The following is a 19,163-nucleotide window of genomic DNA, read 5'->3' on the forward strand; positions in this document are numbered from 1 at the left end:
AAAAGAAGTCAGGCTTTCCGCACTTTTACAGTTTTCTGGAAGTTTGTTCCAGATAAACGGAGCATAGGAACTAAATGCTGCTTCTCCATGTCTGGTTCTGGTTCTAGGTATGTGGAGTAGACTGGAGCCAGAAGACCTGAGTGGTCTGGAGGGTTGATACACTGATAACAAGTCTGTGATGTATTTAGGTGCTAAGCCATTTAAGGATTTATAGACTAACAGAAGTATTTTAAAGTCTATTCTCTGAGATCCAGGGAGCCAGTGTAAGGACTTTAGAACTGGGGTTATGTGCTCTATTTTCTTAGTCTTAGTGAGGACTTCAGAACCGGGTCCATGTTCTCTACGTTCTTAGTCTTAGTGAGGACTTCAGAACCGGGTCCATGTTCTCTACGTTCTTAGTCTTAGTGAGGACTTCAGAACCGGGTCCATGTTCTCTACGTTCTTAGTCTTAGTGAGGACTTCAGAACCGGGTCCATGTTCTCTATGTTCTTAGTCTTAGTGAGGACTTCAGAACCGGGTCCATGTTCTCTACGTTCTTAGTCTTAGTGAGGACTTCAGAACTGGGTCCATGTTCTCTACGTTCTTAGTCTTAGTGAGGACTTCAGAACCGGGTCCATGTTCTCTACGTTCTTAGTCTTAGTGAGGATGCGGGCAGCAGCGTTCTGGATCAGCTGCAGCTGTCTGATCCACTTTTTAGGAAGTCCTGTGAAAACACCGATGCAGTAATCAATTCTACTAAATATAAACGCATGGATTAGTTTTTCCAGATCCTGCTGAGACATCAGTCCTTTAATCCTAGAAATGTTCTTCAGGTGATAGAAAGCCAACCTTGTAATTGTCTTTAGATGCTTTTGGAGGTTCAGGTCTGAGTCCATCACTACTCCCAGATTTCGGGAGGAAAGACCCAGAGCTTTCTTCCCACTCAGATACTTGAAGGCCCTGTTGACACCATCTTCTTTGATCTTGCAGGCAGAGGGGGAGAGGAGAAGGTTCATGGAGAAGGTTCATGAACCTTCTGGGGGTGTGCGAGCTGCCACTAGGGGGTGCCTGAGGCGAAAACTGTAATGGCGTCTGACCGGGTTTTTTTTCCCCCATACAATAAAGATGTGTAAAAAAGCATTTCTTTTGTAAAGCTCAAAAAACTTCTAATTTAACAAATAAATAAAAATGTATTGCAATGATCCTTATTAGAATAAATGCTGTTGCACACTTACTGTTCCTTTAAATCAGATTACTTTGGGGTCATAGCGGAAGAAATGTGTGGCTTCCGGGGAGAGGAGTCGTGATTCGGAGGACCGGCGGAGAGAAAGCTGTCCCGTCCTGTTCGTCCTACAATAAAGTGTTAGCAGAAAAACCTCGGTCTGGTGCTTGGGTGTCATAACGGAACGATAAAGTATTAACACGAAAATGTTAATAAACTGTATTTATTTAGAAGAAATCTTCTTCTACACTTCATTTTAAGATGAAAAATCCGCAGTGCTGTATATGCGCATATGGCTTGTGGTCTGTGATTCAATAATTCTCGCAAATATGCTGAAATCGCTGAAATCAGGGGAACAGGTGAGACATCTAAGGGGAAAATTAGTCATTAAAGAGGAGAGGAAGAGAGCGAGAGGCCGAAAGTTTTATTTATGAGATTAAATTGAGTGACTCGGTCTCTATGGATCGCACAGCGCCTACAAACAGCGCTGCTGTTCATGCCGTTGTGACTTTGAGCCGGTGACAAGCTCTGACGCGCATGACACGCACACCGGTGTCGTTACCGCTGCTCCTGGGGAAAATAATGAAAAAAAAACGCTGCTCCTGGGGGGATTTCTTGACTATGCTCACGCACAGATCTGTAATACTTCTCATTGCGATTCAGACAGGCGCAGACTGCACCGTGCATTTCATTTTAAAGAGGCAGTTTTAGCGCGTATTCAGACAGAAACAGGCTGGGGGAGCCGAGGTGTGTTGCTGTGGGCGTGTTTACCTGCTGAAGGTAACCGCTGTGAAACAATCAGAAAGATTTCTCTGATTAATAACATCTTTATGAAGTGCTAGAGTTATTGTTACTCTGTGCTGCTTTACCAGTTCTCTCTCTCTCGCTCACTCGCTCGTCATCGGACAAAAATCAAACTGCTTCGTGTTTGTATTTTGCGGCGTAAATTGTGCGTCAGACTCAGATTTAGAAGCTTTGTTACGACGTTTGAGTTGTAACTGCAACTGTTTTATTTATATATATATATATATATATATATATATATATATATATATATATATATATATATATATATATCTTATTACCAAATGGATATTTGGTCTTATTACCAAAACAATTACAAGAATTAACAACGAAGCAAATGAGAGCGAGCCATGTGTGATCAGTAGAACTGAACACCTCTTGGGGCGTTTATATTGACCAATACAATTTCATAGTGACATTTGATTAACCAGTATTTTTTGTTGTTTTATAACTATTAATCAATATTAGATTTGACAGATTCGACTCATTTCAAAAATAAATTGACCAGTAAAATGAGTTCAAGGGAATGGCATTTTATTAAAATGGTTTTAGTTTTCTGCTAGATATTGACAACTATTCTGATAAATTTTGTTAGTAATTATTTCTAAAAGCCCAACAAATTTTGTGAAAAGCTTCCTAAATGTTTACAACCTGCCCATAAGCTATTTCTTTTACAGCTCAATGTGTTTAATAGAAGCCTTATTTGGTGGAAACCTGCCTAATTTGGCAACACTGACTACACCATTGCTTTGTTTGTTTGTTTTTTCAGATTTTGGGATTGTATTGATAATTTCTTTCTCAGCACTGTAGGAGTGGTCACAGAGCCACTGTTTAGCCTGAAGCATATAAAATGTTTTTTGAAAAAGTGTGCCCCCCACCTCTTTAATGTGTTTCTGCAGCAGGCTCTGTGTGGGAGTGAGGTGTGAAAGTCTAATGATCAAACCTACAGACCTACAAAAGAAGTGGTTCAGATTCTCAGCTAGGTGGGGGTCATCGCAGCATGTGGAGTAGGGGACCTATAGTTCATTATGAATTTCCGGATGAAATAATTTTGCTCAAACAGTATTTTGTCTTTTTTTCAGAGTCTGCATATGATACAATTCCAAAGATGGTGTTTAGATTAATTGTAGGGTGTCTCTTTTGTAGTCTATTATAGTCTAAATAATTAAACTAACTTCATATTCCCTGTCTCATACATCTAAAGCTTAACTTTCATTAATATACTTCAAAAGAAAGGACACTATTATTATTTCCAGTCTTCACTGGAACTGCAACGTGCATTGATGCTCACAGAAGTGTTGTTTTGGGGGGGATTTTAAAATCCAACCAGCCCTGCGATAGACTGGCGACCTGTCCAGGGTGTACCCAGCCTCTCGCCCATTGACAGCTGGAGAGAGGCACCAGCACCTCTCACAACCCCACAGGGGATAGATGTGTTAGAAAATGGATGAATGGATGGAAATCCAACTAACCACCTAACATGTCTCGCTCTTCCCCTGAGAACGTGAAGTTTATGTTGGTCATTTTATATTCTAACCAACTTCACAAACTTATAATTAGATCAATATTATCATTCCAAATAAAGTCTGATGAAAACCTGACTAAAGGGGAACACATGCTGGCATGGTGCTGCAAGTTAATAGAGGCATGCCAGTCTGCACATTTAAAACACCAGTAATACATATGCTGAAGTGTACCATAGAGAACATTTTAGTGACCTCCTGCTGGTAGATATTTAAAGCAGCATCGTACAACTTTTAGCCACTAGGGGTGCTAACTTGTACCTTCCAGGTTTAGTGCCCCTGAAAGCCACTGGCAACACTGCACTGTCACAAAATTAAACAGTCTCCCTTCATCTTTTGGAAGCCGATAGCAGACCACTTTGGACCAGCAGATTGAGAAGTCATGGAGTTATGTGTAAAAGCAAGGCCACATGCACCCCTTCTAGATTAAATTCTACATCAGAGAACCAAAAATATGCCTGATCAGTAAAGTGTCATGTCTGTTTTGTTTTGTTGGTAAGGCAGTTTGAGTCTAGGGTCATGCCATTCAGCCACTCAGCAACAAAGCCGACCATCTCAAGTTACATAGGCGAGTTTTTGAGAAGGGCAGCTCACAGAGCACGGATACACGCCGCATGCTGTATATTGACCTGAAAAACAATTATCATCTCAAATTAAGCTTACACAAAGCTCCTCAAATTTATTTGCTGCATTTTCATGCATTTAATTGTATGCTTATTTATTTATTGGGCATTGGAAAGTTCTGTATTTACTTTTTAAAATGTCAGAGTTGCTCTATACAGGAAAGCCTTCATGATCCACACTTCATAAGGTCCACATCAGTACATTTTCACTGTAGCCACTAGCTGACACCACATTTTCCTGGTATTGATCATAGAAATGGTAAGAATCCTCCTTTAACACAGAAATGCCTTTTCATTCAGTGTCAGATACAAACATAATTTTAGTCTCAACTCTTTGAGTAAGAAGGATGAAACAGCCATTTATGTTGCTTTCTCTGGACCGCAAGATACAAAGTCGTGTTATAAATTCATGTATCTTGTTTTATGTTTTGGTCCTCTTTTCTTAGGTTTAATTAGATTGTGAAAAAATAAGCTTAGAGGTCTGAAATTAATAAAACCATTATTAAAGGAAAGATTGAAACTCAGTTTGTTAATAAAACAGGTTAGAAAAGAAACTTCTAGTGCAAAATTAAATAAAAAAAAAACAATTAGCAACACAGCAACTAGTTAATTTTATAAATAGGATAAGAACTTAAAATTAGCCAAATGCAATATTCTCAATTTTTTTTTCTTTTCCAGAAAAGCAAAATCTGATTCTTTCCTCTTTCAAATTCTATTTGTCACTTAAAGTCAGACAAAAACATTAGCCTAAATAAGAATAGTTGTCTCTGGTATGAAAATAAAGTGCCTTGTACGCCTACTATCGACCACAATGGTCTCCCAGTTCATTAGGTTCCAAAATGCAGTGCTTCAGTCATTTTGGAAAAAGACAAATAATAAAATAGGTGTCTCAGAGCAATGCACTCAACCATTACATTACACCCTAATCTATGTGTGAAAAACAATTGGCTCTGATTTTTGAGGGAAACAGCTGGCACACTGTTTCTGTCTCTCCAAAGAAACACTTACTGTCTCCTCTCACTGCTTATCTCCTTGCACACAGGTTAGTCACATTTACATGGTATAAGGATCTTAACACACAACCAACAGCTTAAATAAAGAACAGCACAGATGACACCACAAAGTATGGGCTCTCAAACGTATCTAAATTCATGTCTTTCCTAATTAGGCTATGTACACAGGCTTACAGAATTAGCAACCAAAACTCTGTTTGCTTCAGTCTTCTTAAAGTAATAAGGAAGCAAGCCTTCTGAAAATATATGAAGTGAAATAAAAATGAAAATGAAAAAATGGTATGGCATGGTACTAGAAGCAATCTCTCTCTTTGTCTTAATGTCTCTGTCTTATTCTGTTAAACTGCTCATAAAATATTTATGTCTGTTCAGTTATGCTAATTAATTAGTCCAATTACAACAGGGCCAATTTATTTTCCAGTAAATGATCATACCATAATGATGATCTGTAACAGGTAATGATGGGAGTTGGTGTAGCGAATAATCCAGTGTTGGTGAGACAAAGTCACTGATAAATGGGGAAAACACATGGTATGTGGGGAAGAGTGAAAGACAGAAGCATTATAAAGAACTAAAAATGAAACTCAGCAGTAATTACACTTCTTAGCAGAATAACAGCTTACCTGAATTGGAGATAAATTTCCAGCTGATGGAAGGCTCTGGTTTACCACTGGCTTGACATACAAGGGTAACATTAGATCCTTCATTTACCACAATATCCCGGGAAAAATTGATGATTTTTGGAGGCACTAAGTCCAAAAGAGAGAAAAGAGTTATTATTAGTAAATGGTTTAATATTTCTAAAAAACACATATGGTTTTACACATTTAGCCTTCTTTACAAATGAAAGTTCGTTTAACCTTTACAGGTGTAAAGGGTCATATGTAAAAACACAAATCAATGAATCCCTTTATATTATATCACGTTGAAGAAAAATAGTAATTTAGTATTTCTGTTGGTTAAAGTGTTGTTTGATTTTAAAAACTGCAACTAAAAGAATGAAATTATCAGTTAGCCAATTTCTTTTCCATAGGGAATCCGATTATATCAATAATTGTCTTAGGCCTTCTCTCATTCCTGAACAAACCCACTGAAGGAGCTACTGCTGCAACTAACTATATTTATGCTCTCTCTCGTTTACATCCTACTGTACAGATCTCCCAGCAAGTCCTTCACTAAATATTTCCTTTTTTCTTTTTTCTAGCACTAGTTTACAGTCACTTTAATTCCAGTCCAGTTGTTTTGTTTTTTACTTTTTTAGAATGACCATGACCTGGATGACTGAGAATCTTCACCAGCTTACTGTCACTTTATTTGACAGTAGGTTGACAGGAAATGGAGATGAGAGAGAGGGGGAAGAAATGCTGCAAAGTCCCACAGGCCAGGACTTAAAGCTGGGATGGCCGGGATGGTTGGGTCAAGGACTGAGGCCTCCATCCATGAAGTAGGGGTCGTACTTCTCTGATAAACACTTTGTCTCTACATAACAGGATAACTTAAAGAACCATGGCATTGCTACCATTGATTTAATAAAACCAGATTTCTTTCCCATAGAGCAGAGGTTCTTAAATGTAATGTTCAAAGGTACAAATCTAATTTCTGGATAAACTTCAAGATCCAGAACAATTGGGGATAGGCAAACTCTATAGATTGAATTTACAAAATAAATGACCCTTTATGTCAAAAACTAATTAGTTATTACTCTAAAGCTCTAATTTCTCTTTAGTATGGATTCTACATTGAGTTTTATAAATGAGACCTCTAGAAATGGAGGAAAAACTGCAATGGAGATCCTGCGTGCAGCACCTGTTTTGCATACCTGTGTTGTTATTACAGCTGCTAAGTCGTTGATAGTGTCAAGAGGAGCTAATGCAGGTTTCATTACATTTTATTTCTAACTTGAGAACTGCATCAAAGAATGGCTACTGTGATCTTAAGGAGTCCCACAGCATGCTGGCAGCAGCATTGTTAAGCATCAGGTACTACATTTACTGCTATGGTGGCATGTTAAGTCTAGAGCCAATGTTTTCTGTAGCTCAGTCGGATCAAGACCGGTTCCTATTCATACCAGAGGTGAACCGCACCAGTCTGTTTGAAAGCGGGCCAAGACTACCTAAAAAAGTAGATCTTGGTCCGATGTTTTGGATTGGTTTCACACTTGCACAAAAGGTCTGGACAAATGGGGGAAACAAGCTCTGGTCTGTTTAAAGCAGTCCAAACATGGCAGGCGTAAATACAACCTAAAACATAAATTCACATTTACTATGTGTGTGGTAGCAGCTCAATCAAACTACTACATGAAACTACCTGATAATCAAAAACATAATGAAGAATTTGGCAGTGGTGCTCCTTGTACTTATTTCTGCTGGCTGAGCAAATCTTAGCCACTTACATTAAAAACAACATACTTAAAAGCCTTTCCATAGCGGAGAAAATTGCTACTTTTAGTGAGTTTGGTGATGACACACCCTTGTTTTAAGAAGATAACAAAACTACAAGAATACATCTGAATGTTGATCTTCTAATTTCTTCTTTGCAGCAAAGGTTTATGTTATGGTTACAACACATGTTTACGCAACACAGGTTTACATCATGGTTACAGAGATCCATAACAGGGTTAGTTTTGCTCTCTAAAGCTGAGTTTTTTGTGTAGTTTTCGCAAGCAAAGGTCTTGGGGTTACGCTCGACCTCTTCTCAGAAATAGACATGGTTCATTTTAATTTCATTTGGAAGAAAAAAAAAACATTGATTTATAATTTTTTTAATAATTGATACATTTACCTTGGATGGCTTTAAAAAAGGACCCAACAACAGTTTTTGGGTAAACTGAAGAGTAGATTATATTTAACCAAAGTAGGCAGGGGTTTCACTATCTATTATCTGGTAACTGGAAAAAGTAATTTTTAAAATCAATGTTTACTTATTTACAACAATTCAATCTCTTCTGTTCAATCCCTTCGAGGTCGGTCGTGTCTTTCTCTCCTCTCCAGTTCCCCCCCCCCCGCTTCTGCTGCTATGTCTTGTCTTTCTGAGCACTTTCTTCATATCATCCGAACTCTGAAAACCATGGATCTGGTAAGCTGGTCTCTCAATGCTATTGATCAAATTATTTTGACGGATAGGCAACAAAAGGGGGACCCGTCCGGTCCTGATTTGACTCATCTTGTGGGATACATCCTATATACTTGGATGGAAAACGGTGTGTCTTTCGACTTTGTCATTCCTGGATGTTTGAAACGTTTGCATGTTTGGATTCAGGATACTTGGATTTCTACTTATTGGATTTGGTGGATTTTTGATGTATTAGCAAATACAGCGGATGTCGGTAGCCATTTGGCCTTGATCAGGCTGCCGGCTGCATATGACGCGCTCACTAAGGCGGTGAACGAACAGTTCTGGAAGGTGGAGGAGCAGAGCCGAAAGCTGGATGTTCTGGTACGCAGACTGGCTTCGGTGGTTGGACTGTAAGGGCTGATGGGATAAAATCTGGAAGTGTAACACGGAAAAGCCCAACAATTTGGAAAATTGGATTTCACCATTTGGAGCCAGTAAAAGACTTAAAGCTGACGGGAAAGTCAGTGCAGCTTGTCTCATAACAAATAAAGTATTTGGTTTATGCCTTCCCTATCTAATCACTCCTGGTTTGTTATGTCGACAGAGCTCAGAACTCTCCCCTGCTCCCTCCTCCCCCGCTGACACCTGTGGATGCTTTATGAACTGGTTGGCCGGCAGATAACATCAAGGACAATGACCTCTGGAGAATGTTCATGGAAATATAAACACTTCACCCAAACAGACACACATAACTGATGCTCATAAAAACTGATGAACTTACACGCGACCAGTCTCCAATGTTAACCTTCTGCTTATATGTGTCTCGTCTTATTTGTGCTTCTCATGCCAGAGGTTTTTGATATCTCAAACGGTATCCTGTATTAGGATAAAGTGTGAAATATGTGTTTTTCCCTCTCCCTTCCCATTGTGGCCCCTATCTTTCCACAGAGTAATGGCAGCGCCCTGTGGGCACCATTTAAGGAGGTGTCCTTGGCAGCATGGCCTCAGTAAATCGTCTCCCCCTGAAATGTTTGTGATGTTTGTGATGGCGGTTGTACAGAAACAGCAGTTTCCCTCTGGGATTATTAAAGTATTTCTGATTCTGAATCACTTTATATTCTGCCTTTGTCTAATGTATTGTCAAATGGAATTGTTCAGCATGCACAAACTGTTGAATTACTGATAAAAGTTCAGTTAAAAAGTGTGCTTGCAGGCAAGAGGACAAATATATGGACTTAAATTTGAAATAAAGTAAGAAAAACCCTCTCTATAACATCTCATTTATGGCTCAAATTTATATATGGCCTGTAGCATGCAAGGTGGCAGCTTGTTTGAGTAGCTGTGTTACATTCTTAGCTATTTGTCTTTTTATAACATTTTTATTATTACATTACTATTTAATTCAATTCAATTTTAATTATATAATTTAATCAGATTATACAGATTGGATCAGATTATACAGACTAGTCAAAAAAAATTCCTCTCTAAGGAAACATGGTAGATTGCATCAAGTCTTGACAAGCAGCGTTCACTCCTCCTGAAAGAGCGTAGAGCCAGCAGCCTTTTAGAGAAAGTCGTTTTTACTGGTTTTGAATGCTGGACAGCTGAAAGTATTATTACTGTCACTTTCTCCTTTGAACAATTGTTATGATGCATAACTATAGTAATAGGTCATTTATTACAACCAGGAGCAGCTGATTTACATTTCTAAAGTATAAATGGTAAATGGACTTAATTTATATAGCGCTTTTCTAGTCATATCGGCCACTGAATAAAACACATAATGACAATAAAGATTCTTGATTCTTCTTGATTCTTGATAAATATGGCACTAACTTTTTGTTCATCACATTATCATTGATATTGTTTATGTTACAACAAGGAGAACCCCAAGTACCAATGAAAGAAAAACGACGGCATTATCATAGTTTTATTAATTTTTTGTTCTTTGTTATTTTTTTATTTTTTGTTTTTTGTATTTGCATGTCCAAATAAGTCCATACTGGCAGTCTTTCTTGGTGATCATGATGTGTTTGCCACAGTGCTACATGCACAGAAAGGTAAAGTGGGGCAATACTTTCTGAAGACATTGTGTCTTCCAAAACCGATTAAATAAAAGGCAGAAACATACTAGTGAGACAGAGGTTTAAATAAAGCTAAAGTATGTCCTGAAACAAATTTTCATCTTCATTCACAAACAAAAAAAATTGTTAATAGTAAAACTCCTGCAATAATAGTTTAATTAAGTAATATAATAGTAATATCATCTTTATTATCATCACCCTTGGGGGAGCAGTGGGCTGCCATGTGCTGCGCCCGGGGAGCAATCTGGGGTTAAGGGTCTTGCTCAGGGACCCAGAGTGCAGGCAGTGGGAATCAAACCGGGTACTTGCATCCTTCTTAGAGCGCAAGCGCGCTGCTCTAACCACTAGGCCAACACTCCCCTAATTTAAATGTAGTTTATATTAACAGCTAAACACAATTTAGATATAAAATAAAACAGGGATGATTACAAAACCAAATGTTATTAGAAACTTCTTAATACTAAAATTAGCAAGAAGTATTTTAAATATTATCTATTTAAATAATATTTCCTTTTTGCTCCATCCACATTCACAGCAGTAGCCAGATTACTCTTAACATTTATTTACCTTGGACAAGAACATGTACTGAGGTTGTTCTTGGCCGACTGCTTGTCTGGACTGCACACACATATTGTCCTTCATCCGTCATGTCCACGTTTTCAATTTTAATGGTAAACTCCTCCTGGTTAAGGGTCACAAGACTCACTCTGGGATCAACTGACCATTTGTCTTCTCCGGCATAAAGTATACTGGAGCGGTTTAGCCATGCTGTGTGTGTGACAACGTCTCCCTGTTCACACCTGGAAAGCAAAAACAAACACAGAAAATAAAGATTAAAAAGTTAAAGAATTTCTCCACCTCTAAAAAAAAGCTATTTTTTTGTCACAGAACTGTTTCTTGATGTATTGTTTATTACCAGGTCAACAGGCAGACAATAATTATCAGGTAAGTTATAATTTTGCTTTCATTTGTACTTCACACTCCATGCATCAATAGTTTGGAACTGGCATCTGTTTTTAAACGTCCCTTTCTATTCATCCCAAAACATTTTGTATTATATTTAAATTAGATAAACATGAAGTATGGGCAAAAGGAGGAAATATATTCCCCTAGAAAAAGTCCTTGGTCAGGTAGGTGCTGAGTGTGACATCTCCATATAGCTACGTGTGGTTTGATATACCTTCAAAATCAGAAGCCTCATTGCTCCCCTGAAAGCAAAAGCTCTTCAGATCATGATGGAGTAGTGTAGCAGGCTGCTGCTACATTGCTCCCAAATAAAAAGCTACATTATTCCTTCGGATTCAGTGAGCTAACCTTCAATTTAGAAAGGATGAGGACGTTTTCCATCCTATTTAATAATAATCTCTATTGTCATTACAACAAACATTCCAATGAAATTTGTTCTCTGCATTTAACCCATCCCACTTTCTTTTTTTTTTTTCTTTTTTTTTTTTTTACATTTTTGCAGAAACATTTTGAATTAGGGGCTAACTTTAATAACTTATTGTGTGAAACTAACATTAAAGTATTGTGTATTTACATATTTAATATTTAAATAAATTATTTCTGACCAGCAAATTTTTGTGACATGTATTTCGTTACATTATTGACCCACTTAATATTGAATTGTGTGAACCACTAGAGTTCCCCAGCCATGATTAAGAATGAATTATAAACACAACAGTCACACCTTTTACCAATGTCAGTATTCTTATAATACATTTCACTGGTATTCATCAAGCAAATCACGTTTTGTACTGCTGTTAAAAGAAAAGAACTGACAAATATTTTAAGAATATTAAAGTTGCGAACTACTTGACACCTAAGTCTTAGAGCTACAATAGGTAATTTTTGTAAAAAAAAAAAAAAAAAAAAAAAAAAAGTATATATCTGTTACAACTGTCATTATGTCATGAGAATAAAATATGACACATATAAACAGTAAAATAAATAAAGCTCCTCTGGCTCCTACCAGTGGTTCTGCTACCATTTACAGAAGTAGCCCACTCCCAGTCATAAACAACCAATCAGAGCAAGGTTTGGCTCTGTCTTGTTGTAAGCAGTGTCAATCACACTCGTGTATACCTGGCTAACAAATGGTGGAGAAACAATCTGCTTTAAAGGAAAACTGCTCATTTCTGGATGGGCACCTTCTTAGAAAAAACAGACTTAAACATTAGAGCAGCATGGCAGGCTCCATTGTGGAGGGGGGGGGGGGGGCTGTGGAAGGAGGGCTTTAGCACAGCATAGAGCAAGGAGAGGGACCTGTAAGGCTGTTAGGGTGACCACCCGTCCCGCATAGCGCAGCGTTTGAAACGCACAGCGTTTGAAACGCACAGCGTTTGAAACCCAATTCATGCGTCCCGCAAATTGAGACCGTGTCACGCATAATCAATGCTTTCTCAAAAAAAAGTTGGTCGCTCTATCCTGGAGCCCCAGGCAGCCAAACGAACATTACTTGACAGTTCAGTAGGCCACACCCACCTCTCAGTTGAACTGCTGACTAGGTTGTCAACTTTTTCGTTGTTGTCATGACTACTACGCACACACGTGCATACCAGACACACTGGGAAGAAACTTTTAGAGGCGCGCTTTCCAATTAGAAAATGGAGAAAGAGACTGAGTCTGAGGCATCGCCACCAGCAATTAAAAAGAGAAGGTGTGGGTACAAGAAAGACTGGGAAAATTTATATTTGTGGCTAAAAGGTGTTGAGGGGGATACCGAGAGGGCTTTTTGTGACCTTTGCAAAACGTCCTTCTCAATCGGACATGGAGGGGAATACGATGTCAAACGACAGACTCATGGAGACTCACAAGAAACGTGTCCAACAGAAAGAAACATCCAAATCTATGGATGCTTTCCTCTGACCTAAAACGACTTTATAGCTGACAAAGTGACTGCTGCAGAGGTGACGAGTGTGTATCACACTGTCCAACACGCTACATCATATCGAGCAGGAGATTGTGGCACAAAGCTAGCCCCAACTATTTATCCGAACTCAGGCATTGCGAAGAGGATGGCCTGTGGTCGGACGAAGGCAGAAGCCATTATCACGGATGTACTTGCCCCTGCCTCCGTCGAAGATTGCTTGAACGTCCTCAGAAGGCCACTGAATGAGCAACGAGAGGCCACAACCAAAGGTAAATTTAAAGTTATGTTCATGGATGTAACTGTAACATTGTTGTGTGTTAGCTATTTGTGTAACATTAGCTAGCTAATGTTAACTAATCATGTTCTTCTGCTGGTATGTTAAAAGTCAACTTTTCCTTCAGTTCACATTGCATCAGTAGCTAACGTTAGCTAACATAATGCTGCTCATCCGTGCCTTCATGAAACCAGGCTCTGTGTATCCTTACATGATTGTGAGCAACATTTCACTATTGGTTATCTCCCAAACTAAACAAACAAAAGCAACTATAATTTTTGAAACGGTATAAATATTTCTATAGATAATATTTAGAATCAATAATGATCAAAACAGTAAAGCAGTATCTTGTATTTTGTTTTAATAATAATCTGTTTTTAGAGAATCTCTTTTAAGTTCATGCCATCTGTGTGTATGTCTCCACAGCCCACACACCATTCTTCTCAGTGGCTTCAGATGCCTCCAATCATGGGACCACCAAGCTCTTCCCACTGTCAGTGCGTTACTGGACGCCAGACTTGGGAGTACAGAGGAAGCTTCTATGATGACAGTGATGAAACATCTGCCGCGATCCACAACCAGATAGTCACCAAGCTGGAGGAAAACGGACTGGGACTAGACATGATATCTGCGTATTACGCTGACAATGCTAGAGTGAATTACGGGAGATACAACTCTGTCTTCCAGAAACTGAAAGAGAACAACAATTGCATTTTGAAGGCAAGCTGAGTGGCCCACATCGTTCACAACAGTGCAAAACACGCAGGAGATCGGCTACATATCGACATCGAAAATGTCGTCAACAAGACCTTTAGCCACTTCTCCTCATCTGCCAAACGCATTGAGGAACTTAAATCAATTCACACCTTTGTGGAGACAGAGTACCAGTCCCTGCTTAGACATGTGCCCACAAGATGGCTGAGCTTGTGGCCTGCAGTGAAGAGGCTTCACGACAGCTGGGCTCCTATCAACACCTACTTTCTCTCATTGGGAGAAGACGAGTGCCCAAAGTCACTATGGCGGCTGTTCAAGGATGACCAGGATGGTGAGGGAAACCCCCTTGATCTACAGGTAATTCATTTTAATTGCGCTCAACTTTTTTTTTTCATCTAAGTATTATTACATGAAACAGGGATTAGAGAAATGTTGATAATGCAAACAGTGTCAGCACACAGGATCATTGACTCTCCTTACGTCTTTTAGGTTTACCTGTCCTTCCTCAGCAATGCGCTGAAGATTTTCCACGACACTGTGCTGGTGCTGGAGCGAGAAGATGGGACTGTCTGTGAGCTCTACAATATGATGTTCACCCTAAAAACCAAGCTACAGCAACAACAGAGTGATGGTTTCTTTGGGGCCCAGACGGGTGTACTCCTCCAGCAGTTTCCAGACAGACAGGCAGCTGTGCTCAGGGAGGACATGTGCAACTTCTACCAGTCCTCCCTCACCTACCTGGATTAAAGGACTGATGTCTCAGCAGGATCTGGAAAAACTAATCCATGCGTTTATATTTAGTAGAATAGATTACTGCAAAGGTGTTTTCACATGTCTGCCTAAAAAGTGGATCAGACAGCTGCAGCTGATCCAGAACCTGCTGCCCGCGTCCTCACTAAGACTAAGAAAGTAGAGCACATCACCCCAGTTCTAAAGTCCTTACACTGGCTCCCTGTATCTCAGAGAATAGACTTTAAAATACTTCTGTTAGTCTATAAATCCTTAAATGGCTTAGCACCTAAATACATCACAGACTTGTTATCAGTGTATCAACTTTCCAGACCACTAAGGTCTTCTGGCTCCAGCCTACTTCACATACCTAGAACCAGAACTAAACATGGAGAAGCAGCATTTAGTTCCTATGCTCCGTTTATCTGGAACAAACTTCCAGAAAACTGTAAAAGTGCGGAAAGCCTGAGTTCTTTTAAATCAAGATTAAAAACACATCTGTTTAAAATTGCCTTTGACTGTTCTAGTTAAACAGTTTTACTGTTTTTAATGTTCTTTTTTGTTACTACATTCTATCCCTACTTGCTTTTATTCTATTTTCTATCTACATTTTATTATTTTGGTTTATCTTAATCATGTAAAGCACTTTGTATTGTCTTGTACTGAATTGTGCTATATAAATAAATTTGCCTTGCCTTGCCTTGCCTTACCTGGAGCAGCGCTATGACTTCTCAGACTCCAACTACCAGAAGAAATTGGCTAGCCTGGCACTAAAGAAAAGCCCATTTAACTTCTCCCATCTCTGTGAAGCTGTAGAGGTCCTGCAGCTAAGCAAGAAGCTGGACATGGATGCGCTATATGATGAGTATTGTGTCGTTCTGCTGCACCAACAGGCCATCGTGCAGTCTGGAGCTTCAGTTGTGGAGAAGTGGGCCACCTTACTCAAGCACACACACACACCAAACATGACAGCATTAGCTTCTTTCCTCTTGAGTGTACCAATCACCAATGCTTCAGTGGAGAGGGTCTTTTCACTGATGACAGGATGCTGGACGGACACAAGGAACAGATGTTCGGTAAACCTCATCAAGTCAGAAATTCAGGTGAAGAGCAACTTCACATTCAGTTGCAAGGACTTTTACACTTATGTAGTGAAAGAGAAGGTTCTCCTCAAAGCTGCACGCTCCAACAAGAAATACAACTTCAAGAAGAAACCTGAAGGTAAGAAACCTAGATATGTAAGACCCCATTTGTCTAAGATGAAGTTTGATTGATTTTGAACATTGGTGGGACAACAGGGGTGCAAATGTGTCACTTCTAGGAAACAGTAGCCTTTTAGGTCAAAATATGTCATTGTTTTGCATAGGATTGTATCTTGGCACCTTTTTATATTGTTGTCACCTTGTGATGGTGATGGGTTTGCACTCCTCTGTCTATACTGGAAAACCATTTGGAAGCTTATCATAAATTAATTCTGTCTCTTATCTTTCTTTCTTATTTGATTCCGATGCTGGTGAAATGGTTTGAGTCCTAAAGGTGACCCCAGAGCACTGAACAGTTGGTTTTTTCCTGCGCCTGCTTTTACCAACAACCAAGTTCACCATCCTTCCTCCCCCTTCTCGTTCTGTGAACCTCTGGAGTCGTGAGTTAACACTTTTTTCTTTTTACAGTTCCTGTGGTGTAGAGCAACTACAATTCCTGTTAATCCTTTAATTTTGAATTATAATTTATTTAAAGTGAATAACTTGTAATGAAAAATAAATAAAATTAAATAGCTAAAGTAAATCGGAATTGGAAGTGCATCTGTTCATTGAATGTTCAAAGTATTATGAATCTTTATTTAGAAAGAAATACACATTGGTTGGCCTATCCATGAGCATACATCAGCAATTACACATGTTTATGGGACTAGGGCATTATTAATTATTAATATACCATGTAAGGTGGTATGTGCTAGAAATGTGTAAACCACTATCAGTGAGTCTGCCCGTGAGGTGGGGGCACCGCCGCGCCAAGCAGTGTCCCACTTTGTCCCTCGGAAACATGGACCGCGGAACGCATTTCAAATTGGTCGGGCCCATCAGTCCGGCGCGCATGCGCGAAAAACCCGGATGAAAGTGAACTACCCATTTATTTAACTTTTTTTTTTCTGACGTTCCAGCACACACGCCCCGGATTTATTTCCACTTACAATCATTATATTACAGCTAACACAATATTTACAGAATAAAAATACTTTAAAAAGAAAAGTCAAACTCACCCCTGCTCTAAATATTCCCGAAAAAGTGTCTCTGTCTGTCATTATGCTGGATGAAGTCCCTGGCTATCCTCAAAGCATCCACTATGGTCAAAAGATCCCTGTGTGTGGGCGCACATCAAGCTATTTAGTCTTTTCTGGGTCATTGTTGATCTCAGATAGGTCTTGATACGACGGAGGGACGAGAAACACCTCTCAGCACTTGCAGTGGACACAGCCTTAAAGCTAACGAAGCAAACGAAGCTAACGAAGTAGCGGTCATTTTGTTTACATCACATGACACAATCAGCCAATAGGGTAGTTCACGCGTGACGTCAGCGCTACGTCCAGGTCCGGCGTGTAGACACTTGTCTACTACATGACAAAACGGGTGATTTAGAGCGTACTTTTAGTTAGTTTATTTTTGGAATCTAAACAGTGCCTACGACTTGTTGTGCTCCTGGTTGCACACAGAGGCATTCCAAATCGTTGGATGTACGTTTCTGTCGTTTACCGAAGGAGGAAGGTCGAAGAAAGAAATGGATATTTTCAATGAAAAGAGCGCAGGCAGACACTCCCAATGGACTGGGGGAGCCATCATACTAAGACAGAATTTGCAGTCTACACTTCATATCCAGTAAATACAACTTAATTCTGCTCTAGTCATTGTTCTACTTAAATAGCGGCGGAGGGGAGGTGGCGATCGCTAGACGGGCCGGAGAAGCGGCTGCTACAGCAGCAGCAGCCGCTTCTGCGGCTGTCTGAAGCAGCTTCTCTGTTTGCGTCCGCCATTGTGTTCGCCTTTTGCCTACCAGTCGCGCATGCGCGAAAAACCCGGATGAAAACAATAGCAGCGAACTACCCTATACATTTTTAGATGGGATGATTTATCGCTTTCTCATTGGAGAATGATGCTGCTGCCATAGACTATTTTGCATTTGAAAAAATAGCTATTGAATAATTTAATTTAATTTATATATATTATTTTACATGTTTGATCATCAAAAGTAGGTAGGGCCGCGGCCATACCGGCCCTACCGGTTCTGCGGTCCTTGCTCGGAAACATACCCCTTGTCCCCCCTTAGGCTTATTACCAGGTGGTCACCTTAAAGGCTGTGCTTGTTCAAGTCCATGATTTTGGCAAAACTCTACTGCAGCATTAAGGGCACAAATAAGCAACAATAACCTACAGATATGTACTGTAGGTCTTTAATTGTAAATAAAAAAGGATTGGAATATTCATTGCAATGGAATGTGTTGTTATGTATATGCTCTTTTTTGTAAATAAGAAACACCTTTAGTGTCTCACAATGTAAGCAGGATAGTATGTAAGTAGGATATAATGTAAGTTTATATAATATAATGCCATTAAAATGGGTAGTTGCATTTATCTTATTAATTGTAAGATACATTCTACATTCAAAGTCAAAACCACCTTTCACTGGTGTTGTGCAGCAACAATAAAAAAATTAAAACAGCTTTGCTAAGGTAAATTGTATTGTGTTATTGTGTGAAGGTCAAACACTTTGATATTCATTAAAAAGATTGCTGAAACTGACCCTGACTTTGTTTCTGTCCTTGAATACTTGCCATGAAGCCAAGCTGTTTAAAATTCTGGCAACTATGCCGCCAAGAAATTGTAGAGCTGCAAAATCAGACTTAAAGTTTGGCTGAAATATTGCTTGTTTGCTAATATTTCATCCTATGCATTTTAAAGAAAAGCATTTCTGAAAGTCAGACATTATAAGATCACCTCATTTACCAAATATTGTTAGACTATAGTTTTGAATTTTGTTTAATACAAGCAGGAGAGGCTGTATTGTCAGACAAAATGTCCAAAAGTCACATCTATGAATTAGTTTATAGATTGATTTACTTAGAAATCTGAAATGTGTAAGGTTCTTTGTGTTTATTTTCATTCCTTTCAACAGAATTCAACACAACCACCATTATAGCCACTGACAGAGGAACTAACAGATATTTAGTACTGCATTTTTATAGCACCTCAGTAATTCAAGAGTAAGCTAACTTTTCTC

At 39.2% G+C, this 19,163-nt stretch overlaps 1 protein-coding gene across 5 annotated transcripts in view; it reads right to left on the bottom strand.

The window, feature by feature from the left end:
- Positions 1-19,163, bottom strand: part of ntm (neurotrimin) — a 546,008-nt gene that overhangs the window by 47,271 nt on the left and 479,574 nt on the right. For all 5 annotated transcript variants that reach the window (XM_036143495.1, XM_036143494.1, XM_012882180.3 and 2 more), the window contains 2 exons: positions 10,870-11,102; positions 5,788-5,913 (listed from right to left, as the gene is read on the bottom strand). In XM_036143495.1, the coding sequence (XP_035999388.1) occupies positions 5,788-5,913; positions 10,870-11,102 (359 nt within the window). The remainder of the gene's footprint in view (positions 1-5,787; positions 5,914-10,869; positions 11,103-19,163) is intronic.

This window comes from Fundulus heteroclitus, chromosome 11, assembly GCF_011125445.2.
Source record: "Fundulus heteroclitus isolate FHET01 chromosome 11, MU-UCD_Fhet_4.1, whole genome shotgun sequence".
Taxonomy (NCBI): domain Eukaryota; kingdom Metazoa; phylum Chordata; class Actinopteri; order Cyprinodontiformes; family Fundulidae; genus Fundulus; species Fundulus heteroclitus.